General features: G+C 42.5%; 1 protein-coding gene across 5 annotated transcripts in view; it reads left to right on the forward strand.

Moving 5' to 3' along the window:
* The window catches only part of LOC112224267 (semaphorin-5B), a 202,061-nt gene that overhangs the window by 64,953 nt on the left and 119,064 nt on the right, over positions 1-18,044 (forward strand). For all 5 annotated transcript variants that reach the window (XM_042319451.1, XM_042319446.1, XM_042319462.1 and 2 more), the window contains one exon: positions 7,569-7,822. In XM_042319451.1, the coding sequence (XP_042175385.1) occupies positions 7,624-7,822 (199 nt within the window). In that variant the 5' untranslated portion in view covers positions 7,569-7,623. The remainder of the gene's footprint in view (positions 1-7,568; positions 7,823-18,044) is intronic.

Below are 18,044 nucleotides of genomic sequence, written 5' to 3' on the forward strand. Positions count from 1 at the left end.
CTTCCTCAACTTGTCCCACATTCCTATGGTCTTCCCCAAGTGTGTAGCCTACATATTACCCCCCTCCTGCTCCCCTCCTCTTTGGCTCTTAACGGGCCTCATTGTCCCCCTCCCATCGCCCATTGCCAAGACCCCTATAGGCCATCTCAGAGCAGGCATTAAAAAGATTGGTGAGGTTCAGCTATTGAGTAGAATTAGACATGGTCAATGTAACTGCCGACGCGACCAAACCCCTTGGGGAGAAGGGGGGAGGAGGGAGGAGACAGGGGGAGGCTGAATAGGGATGAGAATATGGTAGCAGTATGTTTGTTTGTGTGTGTGGAGGGGGAGTGTGGTGCCTCATGCCTACTAGTTATTTATGAGTTTAGGTGGTAAAAGACAGTGTGAGTTGAACTTATAATTGGTGAATGTTTTCAGATGCTATAGTGTGGTAATAGTTAGTAGGCTGTAGATATGTCTTCTTACTTCCTAGATTTCTCTTGGGGCTATACAGTAGGTTGGTATGCTTTGCACTCTTGCTGTGTGTGTTTGCTTACCTTAGTTATTTCCCTAAGGGAACAATAAACATGACAAGTGGGAAATTAAGTGTGCAGCACCTAATTTTATTTCCTAAAAAAACATTTGATTATGTGGGTAATCAAATGGTTTTAATTGAGAAACGTGGATATTATGTAGATTTATTTGAGAAATGTGGAAATTAGGTACACAACCGTTCAACAGTTTAGGGCCACTTAGAAATGTCCTTGCTTTTGAAAGAAAAGCACATGAAAGAAAAGCAGAAGCATTGGCCCTTTTTTTCAATTCAATTTTTCATACCCAAATCTAACTGCCTGTAGCTCAGGCCCTGAAGCAAGGATATGCATTTCCTTGGTACTATTTGAAAATAAATACTTTGAAGTTTGTGGAAATGTGAAAGGAATGTAGGAGAATCTAACACATTAGATTTGGTAATAGATAATACAAAGAAAAAAACAACACCAGTCTCAACGTCAACAGTGAAGAGGCGACACCGGTATGCTGGCCTTCTTGGCAGAGTTGCAAAGAAAAAGCCATATCTCAGACTGGCCAATAACAAGAAAAGATTAAGATGGGCTAAAGAACACAGACGTAGGACAGAGGAACTCTGCCAAGAAGGCCAGCATTCCAGAGTCGCCTCTTCACTGTTGACGATGAAACTGGTGTTTTGCCGGTACTATTTAATTTGTCTAAAGAAGGCCAGTTTTATTGCTTCTTTAATTAGAACAACAGTTTTCAGCTGTGATAACATAATTGCAAAAATGTTTTCTAATGATGATCAATCATTTTAAAATGATATACTTGGATTAGCTAACACAACATGTCATTGGAACACAGGAGTGATGGTTGCTGATAATGTGCCTCTGTATGCCTATGTCGATATTCCTAAAATATCTGCCATTTCCAGTTACAATAGTCATTTACAACACTAACAATGTCTACACTGTATTTCTGATCAATTTGATGTTATTTTAATGGACAAAAAATGTGCTTTTCTTTAAAAAATAAGGACATTTCTAAGTGACCCCAAACTTTTGAACGGTAGTGTAGGTTTAATTGAGAAACGTGATATTATATAGGTTGAATTGAGAAACGTGGATATTATGTAGGTTGAATTGAGAAACGTGATATTATATAGGTTGAATTGAGAAATGTGGATATTATATAGGTTTAATTGAGAAACGTGGATATTATATAGGTTTAATTGAGAAACGTGGATATTATGTAGGTTTAATTGAGAAATGTGGATATGATGTAGGTTTAATTGAGAAACGTGATATGATGTAGGTTTAATTGAGAAACGTGATATGATGTAGGTTTAATTGAGAAACGTGATATGATGTAGGTTTAATTGAGAAATGTGGATATGATGTAGGTTTAATTGAGAAACGTGATATTATATAGGTTTAATTGAGAAACGTGATATTATATAGGTTTAATTGAGAAACGTGATATGATGTAGGTTTAATTGAGAAACGTGATATGATATAGGTTTAATTGAGAAACGTGATATGATGTAGGTTTAATTGAGAAACGTGGATATTATATAGGTTTAATTGAGAAACGTGATATGATGTAGGTTTAATTGAGAAACGTGATATGATGTAGGTTTAATTGAGAAACGTGATATGATGTAGGTTTAATTGAGAAATGTGATATTATATAGGTTTAATTGAGAAACGTGGATATTATATAGGTTTAATTGAGAAACGTGGATATTATATAGGTTTAATTGAGAAACGTGGATATTATATAGGTTTAATTGAGAAACGTGATATTATATAGGTTTAATTGAGAAACGTGATATGATGTAGGTTTAATTGAGAAACGTGATATGATGTAGGTTTAATTGAGAAACGTGATATGATGTAGGTTTAATTGAGAAACGTGATATGATGTAGGTTTAATTGAGAAACAAGTGCTGTATTTCTTCTGCCACAAATCAGATACCTGGGAGCATCTTCTGATCTGATGAAGTGGTGTTGGTTTCCACTGGTACTAAAGCTAATGTCGAGGTTAGCGTGTTTGCGTGAGCTTGTGGTTGTGTGTGCGTGTATGTTTTTGTGTGTGTGTGTGTGTGTGTGTGTGTGTGTGTACATGTGTGCGCAACAGAAGGCTTAGTGAGAACAGCACATTTTTCATACACTTACTGCTCATGGGGCCTCAATAATACTGTACATCCTGATATAAGATGCTTAACAATCACATCCACTCAACATAGCTTAAGATCAAATGCATCAAAGAACCCATTGGAGTGGAACCAGTCCTCCATGGAGACTTTCCCAAAGGAAATTACCAATTTAATTTTGATTAGTTTTTTTCTTGTTATTTTCTTGAAGCGTAAACATCAATAGCTACATCCGTTCATTCGCAGTGAAACACTTTATTTCTCTGATATGGGGTAGGTAGCCTACCTTGTTTTTTATGAACAGCACCAGTGATCGGATGCATCCCAAATGGCACCCTATTCCCTATTTTTCGTCAAAAGTAGTGCACTGCATAGGAAATAGGGTGCCATTTGGGACACAGGCATTGTCTTCTCAATGGGCTGGAAGCAATTTAATCAGTGTCCTAATTGATTCAGATGAGATTTGGTTGAAGGACTTTCTATTGAGTTGTAATTAGAAGCAGTCCCCTGGGCAACAGGGTAGAGAGTAGACCCATCACCATCCGGATGAGGGAAGGTGCAGGCATGGGCGCTCAGGGCCCTAAATCATCCGTCTCCGGTATGGCGAAGAGTGGAGCCGGAGAGGAGAGCCAGTGATTCATCCTAAACCTTTATGGCTGGTAGGGAGAGAGAAACTGTCTGACACACCTGCTGGCCCAGCGGCCTTGTGGAATGGGATAAAAGCCCTCTGATATTATTAAAAGACAAGAGTGTTTTGAAGGAATTTTTATGGCCTCCATTCGTCTGCTCCGCCTCTCCCTTCCTGTTCGTTGCTTTTGTTTGAGTGAAAAGGCAACATTTTGAGTGAGGCTGTTGCGTTTAAAAGGTCTGAAAGACTGGGGGGGTGCACCCCACCCCAAAGATGCACCCCACCCCAACCCCCACACAGCAGAGAAAGAGAATATGAACAAGGGAAAGAAGACAAGCTATAAAGTGTCTCTACTCATAGGCTATTATTCTGTCTCCAGGGCACTTTGCCTGCTATTGCACCATCCAAGCTACAAGCTACGCAACTATTTACATTTCATGGCATTAATCAGACTTTACTCTCTCTCACCTTGCTTTTAGATACGCAGTATGTGGGTATCACTTAGTGGGTAGGGAAAACATATTTAGCATTTTGGTCTAGAAGATGTACCTCCCTCGCTTTTGATGCTTTTCCTATGAGGGTATTTTCATGGCCTACAATACATCATCAATCTCTGAGCTGCTCTTTCTCTCTTCAGAACGTTTTCTCTGATGTGTCTTGACACATGCTGTGGGCTCAGTGCAAACACTCTACTCTACCTGGCCCCATCTACTTCAGACCTTGTTCAATATATTCACTGTTACCATAGCTACAGGATGGCATCCAATGTCAGTGAGTGAGCTGAGAGACAATATGAAATCAGAGCAATCTCAATGACTGGACCTCCCACCTCCTGTGTGTGTGTGTGTGTGTGTGTGTGTGTGCATGCGTGCGTGTGTGTGTGCATATGTGGGTATCTCAGGGATTGTACCTCCTGCTTCCAACAGTAGTCACTCTGCTCGATTGTCAGAGGGCTATTGACAGGGGACGTGTCTGGGCATTCATTAGTCAAAACCCCTGGAAGTTCCCCTCTAAGCCATGAGCACACTGTCCACAGTCCATGGATAATTTACTGACTGACTCCTTCTCCCAGCCAGGCAGTCTGTTATGTGTTTGTGTGTGTGTGAGTATGAGTGTGTGTGTGTGTGTGTGTGTGTGTGTGTGTGTGTGTGTGTCAAAGACAAGTGTAGCTGTGGTGGCGAAGGCTTGGATTCACAAGTGGGATGTAAAAGTGTTGGATAGACAGCTGACAGAACTGACAGAAGTACCTGTGTCACAGAGAATCAACTGCCTTGGTTTCAATTTGGCAAGTAGCGTTCAAGCAGGAGAACAACAGAGAGGGTCTGTCCTACACTCTTAGACAAAAGGTGTTATCTAGAACCTAAAAGTTTTTTTGGGCTGTCCCAATAAGAGAACCCTTGGAAGAACAATGTTTGGTTCCAGGTAGAACCTATTTGGTTCCAGGTATAATTGTTTTTTCACAGAGGGTTCTACATGGAACCCAAAAGGGTTCGTTTCCCTATGGGGACAGCCGAAGAACCCTTCTGGAACCTTTTTTTCTTAGAGTGTAGTGGGCCTCTTTGATTGTCCTTGCTAAAGGAGCAGTGGTGGACACACTCACCCAGGCACACACACGCTTGGTGCCAGGTCTGCCCGCTTGCTGTGACTCAGAGGGGACTGTGACCAGCTGTTCAAGGCTTTAATTCTCCAGTTTTGTGAGTTAGACGTGTGTGTGAGTGTGTGCGTACTTGTGTGTGATTTGATGATGTGTGTATGTAGACTGATGAAACCACATCTGTCCACCCAAAGTGCCAGTGGAGCCTAGTCTACCCACTCACACCTCCACCTGCTGTTAGCGTTTACCCATGGGTCTAGTTGACTGTGTCTGTGCCAAGACCAGCACTGCTCTATGGGTGGTAGAGCTGCTGCTGGCCCTCCTGGTCTTCTCTCTCTACACCAGCCAAGCACTATTTTAATTAACACCAGTTCTATTTTAGTGTAGGGACTACCTTTAAGTTTGAATATACTTTACATAGCAGTGTATCTAACAGTAGTGTTTTCCTTTCTCGCAGATTCACTGCATACTTTTCATCGCAAATGATGTTCTAGCTAGGGTTGACATGAGGAATATTGCACCAAGTAACCCATCCCTTCTTGAAACTGTTTTCTGTGAAAATGCACGGAATGCTGTATGCTTAGGGCTTTTCGATGTATGTCTAGTGGCACTTCTGTGTTCCTTGGCATCTACCGTGAGCCTGTTGTGTTGACTGTTACTGTATTGTAATGACAAACACCCCAGCAGCTCATGTGCATTTGCCTAATTAGTTACCAGCTGTAGTGAGAGGGAGTGGGTTAATGGATTGTGGGCAATAAGGTTGATTTTAAACTCAACCAACCTAGTAATGTGTTATTGATCGGTCCATTTAAAGGAATACTATTACAAGGAGACCTAACCCTGTGAATGTGAGAGCAGGAAGTAAGTTATTAATCTACTTTACTGGTATTATGTGCCACAATGGTAACATTGTAAGAAGGCTCAAGGGTGGGTGATGATGGACTACAGGTTTCAGCCAGGCTGTATCCCCTTGTATATTATGTCTGCAGGAAATTACATTTACTAAGGAGGAGGAAGTGGAGAATTGTATAGTGCTGTTCAAAGCTGCTTAACACAGTTTATTCTGGAGTGGCTGAACTGAAATGCACTGAAAAAAAATATCTTGATTCGACGTACAATAATGTTGTTGAGCAAACTCACAACAAAATGTTTATGTCTGAAAATGTTGTTCAGCAAATTCACAATCCTATTGCAGCGGGTTACCTTACAATTGTACGTTGAATCGACTTTTTAGTTTTTTACTGTGTGGCTGAAGGAAAAGACTAACTTAACCCGACCTGGAGCCAGCGAAGTGCAGCCAAATGTAAAGTTTACGTGAAGGCAAAAAGGCGCAACTATCACTCTTCAAGTTAAAACATTCGGCCAGTAGGTCAAAACATTAATGCTTTTATCTGAAATAAATTACGTTTTAAGAATGAGAGCTCATGTGAACTGAGATTGCAGCAATACCTAGGCAACTTAAGTACTGTGAGAGGTGTTGGGATGAAATGATGACTAAGATATTTCAGCTCTTCATGTGCTTTATCTACTCAAAACAGTTTGTTTAAAACATTGTTTTCAGTATAGGGATCTCTCTAGAGAATAGCTGAACAGAGTGTTTTTCTTGTGTTAAGCTCATTTCTATGAGCTATAGATTTGAAGCTCACAGTGTTCTGGTACATTAACTTATGGTAACTTGCACCCCATTGAACAATCCACGACCCTTTCATTCAATTTTCTGATTTTAATCAGCCGTTAAATTAACTTCTGAGGTTTAATTGCGTATTTTGAACGATTATGGTGAGGTCAGGGGTTAGGTACTTCACAGACATGGCTCCTCGGTGTTTAAGTGTCTCTGTTTGCAATTTTCTCTCCTCACTCTCTCACCTGTCTCTTTGTTTTTCACCTTGTTTCATATTCTTATACACCACTATTCAAAAGTTTGGGGTCACTTAGTAATGTCCTTGTTTTTGAAAGAAAAGCACATTTTTTGTCCATTAAAATAACATCAAATTGATCAGAAATACAGTGTAGACACTGTTAATGTTGTAAATGACTATTGTAGTTGGAAACTGAAGATTTTTTAGGAATATCAACATAGGCGTACAGAGGCCCATTATCAGCAACCATCACTCCTGTGTTCCAATGACACGTTGTGTTAGCTAATACAAGCTGCAAAGAAAAGTTGCGGAGTTTCAAAGAAAAAGCCTTATCTCAGACTGGCCAATAAAAAGAAAAGATTAAGATGGGCAAAAGAACACAGACACTGGACAGAGGAACTCTGCCTAGAAGGCCAACATACCGGAGTCACAGTTGACATTGAGACTGGTGTTTTGTGGGTACTATTTAATGAAGCTGCCAGTTGAGGACTTGTGAGGCGTCTGTTTCTCAAACTAGACACTCTAATGTACTTGTCTTCTTGCTCAGTTGTGCACCGGGGCCTCCCACTCCTCTTTCTATTCTGGTTAGGGCCAGTTTGCGCTGTTCTGTGAAGGGAGTAGTACACAGCGTTGTACGAGATCTTCAGTTCCTTGGTAATTTATCACATGGAAAAGCCTTCATTACTCAGAACAAGAGTAGACTGACGAGTTTCAGAAGAAACACCAGTCTCCGGGATTGTACTTATGTGTCAGGAACCAGAAGTGTTATCATGCAACCACAGACTCTTTGCAACACATCTTCTTTTTCGAACTCTCTCTCTTTCTTCCCTTCTTTTCTCACAGTTGTATCCCAGAGGCCCACCTTGGCAGTTAGAGGAAAGGCTCCGCCCCCATCACCATGACAGCAGCGTTGCCACGGAACGCTGCCCCCCTGTCTGTGCCTGGCCTGTTGCTCCTCCCCCTGCTTCTGATGCCCCTCCCCATCGCACTGTCCCAGAAACCCATGCTGCCCTCCCCGCCCGCCCCCCACGCCCGCCCCCAGTACCTATCCCGGCCGGAGTGTACCCGGAGAGAACACCCTGTGGTCACCTTCCAAGGTAAGTCTTAATATACTGTACACTGTAAACACCCTCCTGATTGGACAGAGCCATTCACGAGGCCCTTCCTCTAACGAATGTATGCAAACTTGATTATTTACAGTAGACTTAAACCCATTTTCTTACTCGACATAACATTGGTCTTAGATCCCCCATTTATAACACTCTCAATCCTTTCACCTCTATAATGCAGTTTCATGACCTAAAGGCTCTTCTTGAACCAAAGTTTGGATGAAATTGTTTGACCTAAGAATGTTTTGCCAAAGGGATCCGTGTGAAACTGTACACCCATTATGATTAAATCAGTGAAGAGAATGACTGAACAGACTAGCGCTATAGCCATCTCTCATATCACGCTATACAGCAGGGGTCTCCAACCTTTTCTGGCAGGAGAGCTACTTAAAAAAGATTAAACATATCGAGAGCGACATTTTTTTTAATAGCTTTCAAATAGGCACATTATTCTCTTCTCCTCTACCCTGAAACACTTTGGTGTACAAGATATGTGTTTTACGTCAATATACTGTGCCTAGTAAGATAGTGGTTAATAAACAATATTTTGGCATGACAGCCCCATGGAATTATCTTTTCTATTTTCCCAAATTCTGTTTGTTTTTTCCTGGTTTGGGATTTTTTTCAGTTTTTTACTCTTAATATTAAAATTACTCATAAAGACACAACGATGTGGGTGTTCCATGTCAATGCTTAAATCACGTCAGAAGACCGTTTTTGAGGCCTGGAAAAAAAACGAAGTAATCCAGATTATTTTTGGTGTAATTCCCCTTTAATTGCATATTTAGCAAGAGAGGAAATGTGTCAATCTAGCGATGTTTCTGCTGTTAGGCCTACTGCTGCAGCACATGTTATGACAGTTTGCAAAACAATGGCAACACAATTGATACAAATAATCATGATATAGTTCTGTCAGGTAAGCCTATTTTGTATTTAACAGTTAACATTTAATTGCGAAGGTTTTTGGGGAAAGTATTTCTGTCTACCCACAAAACGGCTATCATTAGCATCGACAACAGACAAGGGCAATATTACTGGAAATTAATTGGCTGTTTAAACCAATAGTAGGTAGCCAGGGGTGGGATAATGTCAATGTGGCTTTGATTGGATAGTAGCCAGGCGCTTTATGTTTACGACAGTTTGCAATGGAACATATGAAAAAATGCACATACTTTCGGGAATTGATTGGCGAGCTACTCATAAATGGGCTGCGAGCTACTGATAGCTTGTGATCCACCTGTTGGAGAACCCTGCTATACAGAGATGCTTTATGTTGAAGCCAGCACCGTTTGACAAACATACCAGTAGACAAGGAGATAACACTTTTCATTGCAATCTTTCTGGCAGCCAGCTTCAATAATTCCAGATGTTGGTTGGTTTACACACACTCAAATGCACATACACACATAACAGAGACAGAGAGAACATTGTGTACAGGGATACCCCTTTATCTTCTCTGTTCATCTATGCAGCGGGTTAAGAAACAAGGTGTTCTCCATAGTGAGAACTAGACATGCAGAGTGAAGGAGGGAGGATAACACTCAAATGGCTGTTTATTTCAGGAGAAGGTGTTTTTGTTAACCTTTCCAAGGGCCATGAATAGATTGGTCAAATAAATTATGTTCAGTGTGTGGAAAGAAAGACGGAAATAAATAGTGAAGTGAGAACTAGAGGTTTTACTTATTATTGGAAATATGCCCAAACCTCTCTAAACCTCTCTATAGCCTGCTTTTTATTGCAGTGCAGCATTATCACCTGAAATGGTCTTCTTTCAGGGGCCAGTTTATTAATGTGATCATGAGGTTCACCGGGGTCCAGGTAGAGGGCTGGAAGCCAAGGAGGACTATTTTTTTTCAAATGATTCCATTTTCCATTTACAGATTCAGATTTGAATGAATCAGTAGAAAAGAGCAGGGGATATCGTTAAGACTATTCAATGTCACCGTTTCAGCACAAGGCCATTCTCAAGACCTATTCAGGATCTCTAATGGTAAGTTACCTGAATCAAAAATATCCTTTCACTCAGCTCCATTCATACCTACCTACCTTTAGTGTGCTTACAGCTACCAGATAATCCTTAGACTGATGTCAGTGCTGCCTACTGCACATCAAAGGCATGCTTCACCCACTTTAGGATGACTCTCACAGATGGAGAGCAGACGGCCCATTTGCTTTGCATAGGTGGCAGTATAACCCTTTATGTGGGGGGAGCAGCTATAGAAATGCCGGAACAATGAAGGTGTCAGGCTGAACCTGAGATTAGTCCCAGTGATTGATGAGCGTTTTATCGCAGGGTGGTGGAGTGGTCACTGAGCCAAGTCACCTTGTGGAGGGGTGGGGTGGGTTGCACACGGGATGGGGGCCCTTTTAATCTGACTGGGGTTATGTGTGTGTGTGTGTGTGTGTGAGCAGGGAGAAGGGATCAGGATCAGGGGCATCTTCTTGGCCTTTCTAGCCTCTGAAGCTGGTGCACTTCACTGGAGCATGGTGTTCCATCCTCATTTAGGGGCCCCTTCCCCATCCTCTTAAGATGTTTCTGGTGGCAGTGTGTTAACCGCCATACCGTGGAGGCCCCTCTTCTTTGAAAAGGCTTAAACGCCAAAACGGATCTCATGCCGAAAAAAGTCCCCTGACTGTATAACTTAGAGTAAAGCTAACAGTCACCGTGCGCTATTGCTGTTGAAGGACTGGACAGGTCACTGAGTTTGTCCCAGTTGTTGTTGACAAACGTGATCGTGATCATTATCATTCTCAAGGTGTTGGAGAGAGAAACTGTAAAAGGCTCTCTGTCATTATCATCCTCTTTGTCACCTCTGTCCCAGTGGCCAGTATCACATCTATCCATCAAATGAGGCCCGTAGGAGAGATAATCTAGCACGGTAAGAGGTGGTGCCAGAGTATCACCTCAGAATCATCTCCTCTCACATTCCATCCAGAGATCTGAGGCACGGAACCTCCATTCCTCCACCCTGGAGACGCCAAGTAGCCTAATCTCTCCTCTGAGCCTCCCAGTGATAGCCTGGTATCAGATCAGATTGTGCTGTCTTGCTAACTTCTATGGTCATTGTCATTCCACGACCATATGAGTTGGCTATACAGCACAAACAGATCGTAGGTTATTGCTTTTATCATTAATCTTGTTCTGGAGGCAGCTCTGCAGAGTGGTCACTAGCTGGCACAGCCACAAAGTCATAATTTCTGATTTTAAACCAAACCATAACCGTAGCCAACTGTTTTCACTAATTCCTAACCCTAACCTTAAATTAAGACCAAAAAGCTAATGTTTGTTTTCAATTTTTACAATGTAGCCAATTGTGACTTTACAGCTGGCACATCTAGTGGAAATAGCACAGTTCTGCCTCCAGGACAAGACTCATCCCAACACACGTCGTCAACCTGCAAAGAGATCTGGGAATAGGCTGTCCTGTTGAGGCCCTGACCATCCTAGTGTCTGGTCAAAAGTATTGCACTAAATAGGGAATAGGTTGCCATTTCAGACACAGACCTAGTTTGTCTGAACACGCAGTACACCATCCTCAAACTCAGAAAGGATTGAATCAGCCCACTAGTACAGCTTTACCCTGTCATCCATCCTGACCATTCCACCACCCACAGAGAAAATAGCACCTATAACAAGGAGGTAACCATGATAATGCCAGGCACCTAGATGCATTTTACTGCTATGGGTCCATACCAGAGAACAGTTGACTTGAACAGTGAACCCCACCAAGCATGCTGTACAATTCAGAGCAACTTAGCCATTGATTTGGAGGTGTGGGGAGGGGGGCAGAGTTGTCTGTATTTTCAGCCTGCTGTCATGATGATTCCACTGGGGTTGTGTGTGAATAGGGAAGAGGAAGAAGAGGCATTTTAGTTGAAAATTGCACATTTTCCTCTCAGAATTGTCGCTCTTAAAGCCGGGTTCACCTGCTTCGTGAACTCAGTGAAACAAGTTGCAGAGCCATCTTCTTCTCGTCTCTTTCCTCTACTCTTTTCTCCCTCGCCTCCATCTCTGCCTACCTCCTCTTCTCTCCTCTTTCCCTTCCTCTCTTTCTCTCCTCTTTCCCCTCCTCTCCTCATCTCTCAACCCGAAGCTGCTGTAATAGACAGTGGATTGTTTAGTCTTCTCCGGCAGGATTGTCTCGCTATCTGTTCTTGTCTGGATAATGACGCTGTCGTTTAAGCCGTGTCACTGTCCGAAGGGCCTCTTGAGATCTTGAGAAAGAGAGAGAGTGAAAGAGTGCAAGAGAGAGCAAGAGGAAGAGAGAGATGGTAAAAATTCTCTGTGCCGTGATAACGGATAGAAAAGGGAGGTGTGAAAGTTTGAGCCCCCAGTGTGTGATTTGACTGGTCCTGTGATGGATCCATCAGTCATTGTGTTGAATGGTCCTCCAACACTTCAGTTCTCCTCAGACTGTTGTTAGCAGGCTGCTAGTGGGGATGCTGCTGGGGCTTCATGGTCACTTCTGATTGGCTATCTCACTCAGAGCCTGGGGAAGGAGGAAAATAATGGATGGAGGGGAAAGAGTTGGACTTTATTGGCACTTCAGTTGAGTTAAAGGGAGCGGAATTCTCTCTCTCTCTTTCTCTCTCGTTGTCTCTCTTTGTCACAGAAAATGAGTCATAGTGGTACCTGCTCTGTGAGCCTCACTCTTGTCCTCAAACACGCACCCTCTCCCACCTTTTCAAAGAAACAGGTGTAATGCTCCTCACCAGACCCCTTTGCCAAATTTCTAGCTGTCCTGGATGTTTTCGGAAAAGACACCTCCTTTAAAATTTCTGCCTGGCTGGCTGCTTGACATGCCGATTACCCCCCTGGTTCTGAGTGTGTCCATCCATACCCTAGCGTAGTGTATGTGTGTCCAGCACAGCCCAGCCTCGCCCCAGCCCTCTCTGGAGTGGCCCCGGCCTCCATTATCACTGCTCACTCTGGAGGAGGGATGTGCTTCACTGAGGCATAGTATCACTCACACACGAGAGAGAGAGCGAGAGTAGAGAGAGAGGAATGGAAGATCATCTGGCAGGTAGCATCTGAATACTTCAGGCTGTGACACACCCACTTGGCCTTTTACCTGAGTTGGGCACGGTCCATGCTGTCTATTAGCATTGTTTGTCTGGGACATTTGGATCATTGTTATTTCATGCAACAGATGCTGTGGCTTACCTGATACACCACTGTTCATTGAATCTGCCAAACAGGATGCTTTCTCAGTCCTACCATGTTAGTAGTACTTAGTATGTGCTGAAAATGACCATTCACTCAATGATACAGTGGGGCAAAAAAGTATTTAGTCAGCCACCAATTGTGAAAGTTCTCCCACTTAAAAAGATGAGAGAGGCCTGTAATTTTTAAAGATTTTTATCCGTGTAAAAGACACCTGTCCACAACCTCAAACAGTCACACTCCAAACTCCACTATGGCCAAGACCAAAGAGCTGTCAAAGGACACCAGAAATAAAATTGTAGACCTGCACCAGGCTGGGAAGACTGAATCTGCAATAGGTAAGCAGCTTGGTTTGAAGAAATCAACTGTGGGAGCAATTATTAGGAAATGGAAGACATACAAGACCACTGATAATCTCCCTCGATCTGGGGCTCCACGCAAGATCTCACCCCGTGGGATCAAAATGTTCACAAGAATGGTGAGCAAAAATCCCAGAACCACACGGGGGGACCTAGTGAATCACCTGCAGAGAGCTGGGACCAAAGTAACAAAGCCTACCATCAGCAAGGGCATTGAAGATGAAACGTGGCTGGGTCTTTCAGCATGACAATGATTCCAAACACACTGCCCGGGCAATGAAGGAGTGGCTTCGTAAGACTCATTTCAAGGTCCTGGAGTGGCCTAGCCTGTCTCCAGATCTCAACCCCATAGAAAATCTTTGGAGGGAGTTGAAAGTCTGTGTTGCCCAGCAACAGCCCCAAAATATCACTGCTCGAGAGGAGATCTGCATGGAGGAATGGGCCAAAATACCAGCAACAGTGTGTGAAAACCTTGTGAAGACTTACAGAAAACATTTGACCTCTGTCATTGCCAACAAAGGGTATATAACAAAGTATTGAGAAACTTTTGTTATTGACCAAATACTTATTAATTGGCAAATAATTTCATAAAAAATCCTGAAATGTGATTTTCTGGATTTTTTTTCTCATTTTGTCATAGTTGAAGTGTACCTATGATGAAAATTACAGGCCTCTCTCATCTTTTTAAGTGGGAGAACTTGCACAATTGGTGGCTGACTAAATACTTTTTTGCCCCACTGTATATACATAATCTGTGAAATACAGTAGAATTAGCATAAACAACACCCTGCTATCTAACAGTTATATTGTCTGCAGGGTAACTATTTCACTTGTTTGCGTCTGTAATGACAGACAGGTGCCTTCAACACAATGTGTCATTCATACCTCATTAACTAGTTAGCCCCTGAGGGGAGCAATCAACACCATGCTCAATTCACGTACGAATGAGAAAAAGCATTTCTCACATTTGTTTTCTATTTCGGATGGAAATGTAATGTAATTAAAGTTCTGCCCCCAGAAGCCAAACTGTAACATAAGGCTCCAAAAAACATTTACTGCAAATAAATAGTTTTGGTTTCCAAGGTTATCGGACCGACCCCAAGGTCAACTGCCAGTGGTTTGTTATGGTTTGGGATTTGAACATCAACAAAAGGCATTAACATACTGACGATAGAAGCCTACGCAGAACTGAGAGAAAACATAATCTCTCTCATTCTAATTAAACTGGTGATTTGAATACTGAAATAAAGAGTTGTCTATAATCTCCCATTAGATATTAATTCAAAAGCTTTGCACTCTGTTTTGCAATGGGGCCCTACCAGGCCCTGTCTTTCTGAAGGATATCTGGGGTCACACTCACACAACAGCCATCGCAGAGTAGACCTCCTAGACTAGATAGGACTGATCATCAGGATCAACAAATTGCATGACTCTTAAACTCTGTTTCCATCATAACCCTGATGCCCAGCAAATCTGATATTAGCCAACTCAACAAGTTACCCAAAACACTACTGGATTAGGTGAAGGAAGATTGTGGTGGCAGAATGATGATGTCTGTCTATCGGGCTGTCCATTCATGTTGTTTTAGTGTACAAACTACAGGGATTCCATCAGATTGCATGAGATGAACGGATCTGGAATACGCTCGAGAGAGAGAGTTTGAGTTTCCTTTCCCTCAACTGTCTGTCTAATTCTGCAATTACTGAGAACAAATTTGGTGGGCTTTCCAAGCTGCCTTTTTGGCTGCCAAGCCCTCTTGTGTATACCTAGTATATTTGCGGCGAGACAGAGACACTACTTCTTATTCAATAGAGGCTGTCTTTCTGTTTAAAAAAAGCTGTGAGTCTTTTTTAATTCTGTCAATGTGGGTATATAAAGGTTAGGATTCATGTCCCCTCGAGTGTCTAAGGCAGTGTCCACTTCCGCCAGCTCTGGTGGCTAATGCATTAATCTGTCACTCCACAGAACAGTGAAAAAAATGTAATAATCGTCCATCAACTGCAGATCCAGGCCAGGGGCGTCTATTGGGGTGGAGGGCTTTCATATTTATCTCTCTTAATTGTTCTCTCTGTGTGTGTGTGTGTGTGTGTGTGTGTGTGTGTGTGTGTGTGTGTGTGATGGATTGCCCGACAGACTTTATGAGGTGAAGGGAGCTGGCCACCCATGTAAGACCATTTGTTAGCATGGAGATGAATGTCTGTCAAGATAGAAAGGCTTTTACTGTCAGAAAGCCTTTTAACAAAGTAAACAAGCCAAGCTGTCAAGTGAATCAAATTTTGCTGGCCACTTTGCAGGCTTATAAAAAGCTCTTGCATGTACCAGAACATTTATCTCTGTGTGACGTTATTACAATTCAATCAAAGAAAGGATATGTAACCTGTGAACAATTTTGGAACAAGATCGAGATCGGGTTCTATACCTGTCAACAGAGCAAATTCTTGGCTGATTTATTAAACATTACTCACTTGTTGGACACAGATCCAACATGATTGCATTAGACTTGGTGTCCTTTCTATGTGTGTGTTTGTTGGCTGCTGTGTGTGTGGTGTGTGTGTGTATGGGATGACCCAGAGGTTATCAACACCCTCCTACACCCGGAGAACTCACTCTGCTGTCAACACTACTCCCACTCACACTGTCTCTCCTGGCACGCCTGCGCACACACACGCATACACACACACACACATGCATACAGTATACTACACTCCCACTCCCCATATCTCTCCTCGCACACTTGGCACGGCACGCCACACTCCCCCAGACAGCCATCGTATGCTGGATACACGTGCTAGTTAGTTAGAGGCCCCTGGGTAACCATGTCACTTAACCACACTCTGACATGGTTGTTGCAAAGTGTGACTGTTTTGACAGTGTTTATGGAACGTGGTGTGTGGAGGTTGTTAAAGCTAATGCAATCCTTTCTGCTCTGTTCTGATCTGATGACCATCTTGGGAGTTGATTGTACAAGATGTTGTGCAGTACAGCACAAACACTCCATTGCTCTCTGCACAGTCCACCCCCACCCCTATAACAATGTTTAATCTTCAACATAGATTAGGTGTTTGGATAAGCCTGTGAGAGATATGTCCCCTCTTCTCTCCTTCCCTTCCCTCTCTCTCCCCCTTCGCTCCAGGCTTCATCAATAGCCATTAATCACACAGTTTGACATGTAGATGTTTCTTCTCATTCAGTGTATGTGTGGTGTGTGTTCTTGTTTTGTCCATGTCTGTTTTCTAGATAAGCACGTCCCCATACAAGACATTAAACCACATAATTACATGTTCAACCTGAGTGGGTTGTATGTGTGTTAAATGGGAAATCTGCAATTGGTACATCTATGTTTAGACTTTTTAATTAATGATATATATATAGTACCAGTCAAAGGTTTGGACACACCCATTACAGGGTTTTTCTTCATTTTTACTGGTTTCTACATTGTAGAATAATAGTGAAGACCTCAAAACTATTAAATAACTCATATGGAATCATGTAATTTAGTAACCAAAAAGTGTTAAACAAATCAAAATATATTTTACATTTGAGATTCTTCGAAGTAGCCACCCTTTGCCTTGATGACAACTTTGCACACTCTAGGCATTCTCTCAACCAGCTTCATGAGGTGGTCACCTGGAATACATTTCCATTAACAGGTGTGCCTTGTTAATTTGTGGAATTTCTTTCCTTCTTAATGCATTTGAGCCCATCAGTTGTGTTGGGACGAGGTAGAGTTGGTATACAGAAGATAACACTATTTGGTAAAGTCCATATTATGGCAAGAACAGCCCAAATAAGCAAAGAGAAACGACAGTCTATCATTACATTAAGTCATGAAGGTCAGTCAATGCGGAACGTCAAGAAATCTTCAAGTGTAGTCGCAAAAACCATCAAGCGCTATGATGAAACTGGCCCAGTCCTGCCCTGCCTTTCTAAAATCTTCGAAAGCCAAGTTAACAAACAGATCACCAACCATTTCGAATCCCACCGTACCTTCTCCACTATGCAATCTGGTTTCTGAGCTGGTCATGGGTGCACCTCAGCCACGGTCAAGGTCCTAAACGATTTCATAACCGCAATCGATAAAAGACAGTACTGTGCAGCCGTCTTCATCGACCTGGCCAAGGCTTTCAACTCTGTCAATCACCGCATTCTTATCGGCATACTCAACAGCCTTGGTTTCTCAAATGACTGCCTCGCCTGGTTCACCAACTACTTCTCTGACAGAGTTCAGTGTGTCAAATCGGAGGGCCTGTTGTCCGGACCTCTGGCAGTCTCTATGGGGGGGCCACAGGGCTTCATTCTCGGGTCGACTCTCTTCTCTGTATATATCAATGATGTCGCTCTTGCTGCTGGTGATTCTCTGATCCACCTCTACTCAGACAACACCATTCTGTATACTTCTGGCCTTTCTTTGGACACTGTTAACAGACCTCTGGTTAGACCGTAAACTCTCCTTCCAGACTCACATTAAGCATCTCCAATCCAAAATGAAATCAATAATCTGCTTCCTATTTCGGCAAACAAAGCCTCCTTCGCTCATGCTGTTAAACAAATCCTCGTAAAACTGACTATCCTACCGATCCTTGACTTTGGCGATGTCATTTACCAAATAGCCTCCAAAAACTCTACTCAGACTACATCCAGGTTGCTATCACAGTGCCATCTGTTTTGTCACCAAAGCCCCATATAC

The sequence above is a fragment of the Oncorhynchus tshawytscha genome, linkage group LG03, assembly GCF_018296145.1.
Source record: "Oncorhynchus tshawytscha isolate Ot180627B linkage group LG03, Otsh_v2.0, whole genome shotgun sequence".
Lineage (NCBI taxonomy): Eukaryota > Metazoa > Chordata > Actinopteri > Salmoniformes > Salmonidae > Oncorhynchus > Oncorhynchus tshawytscha.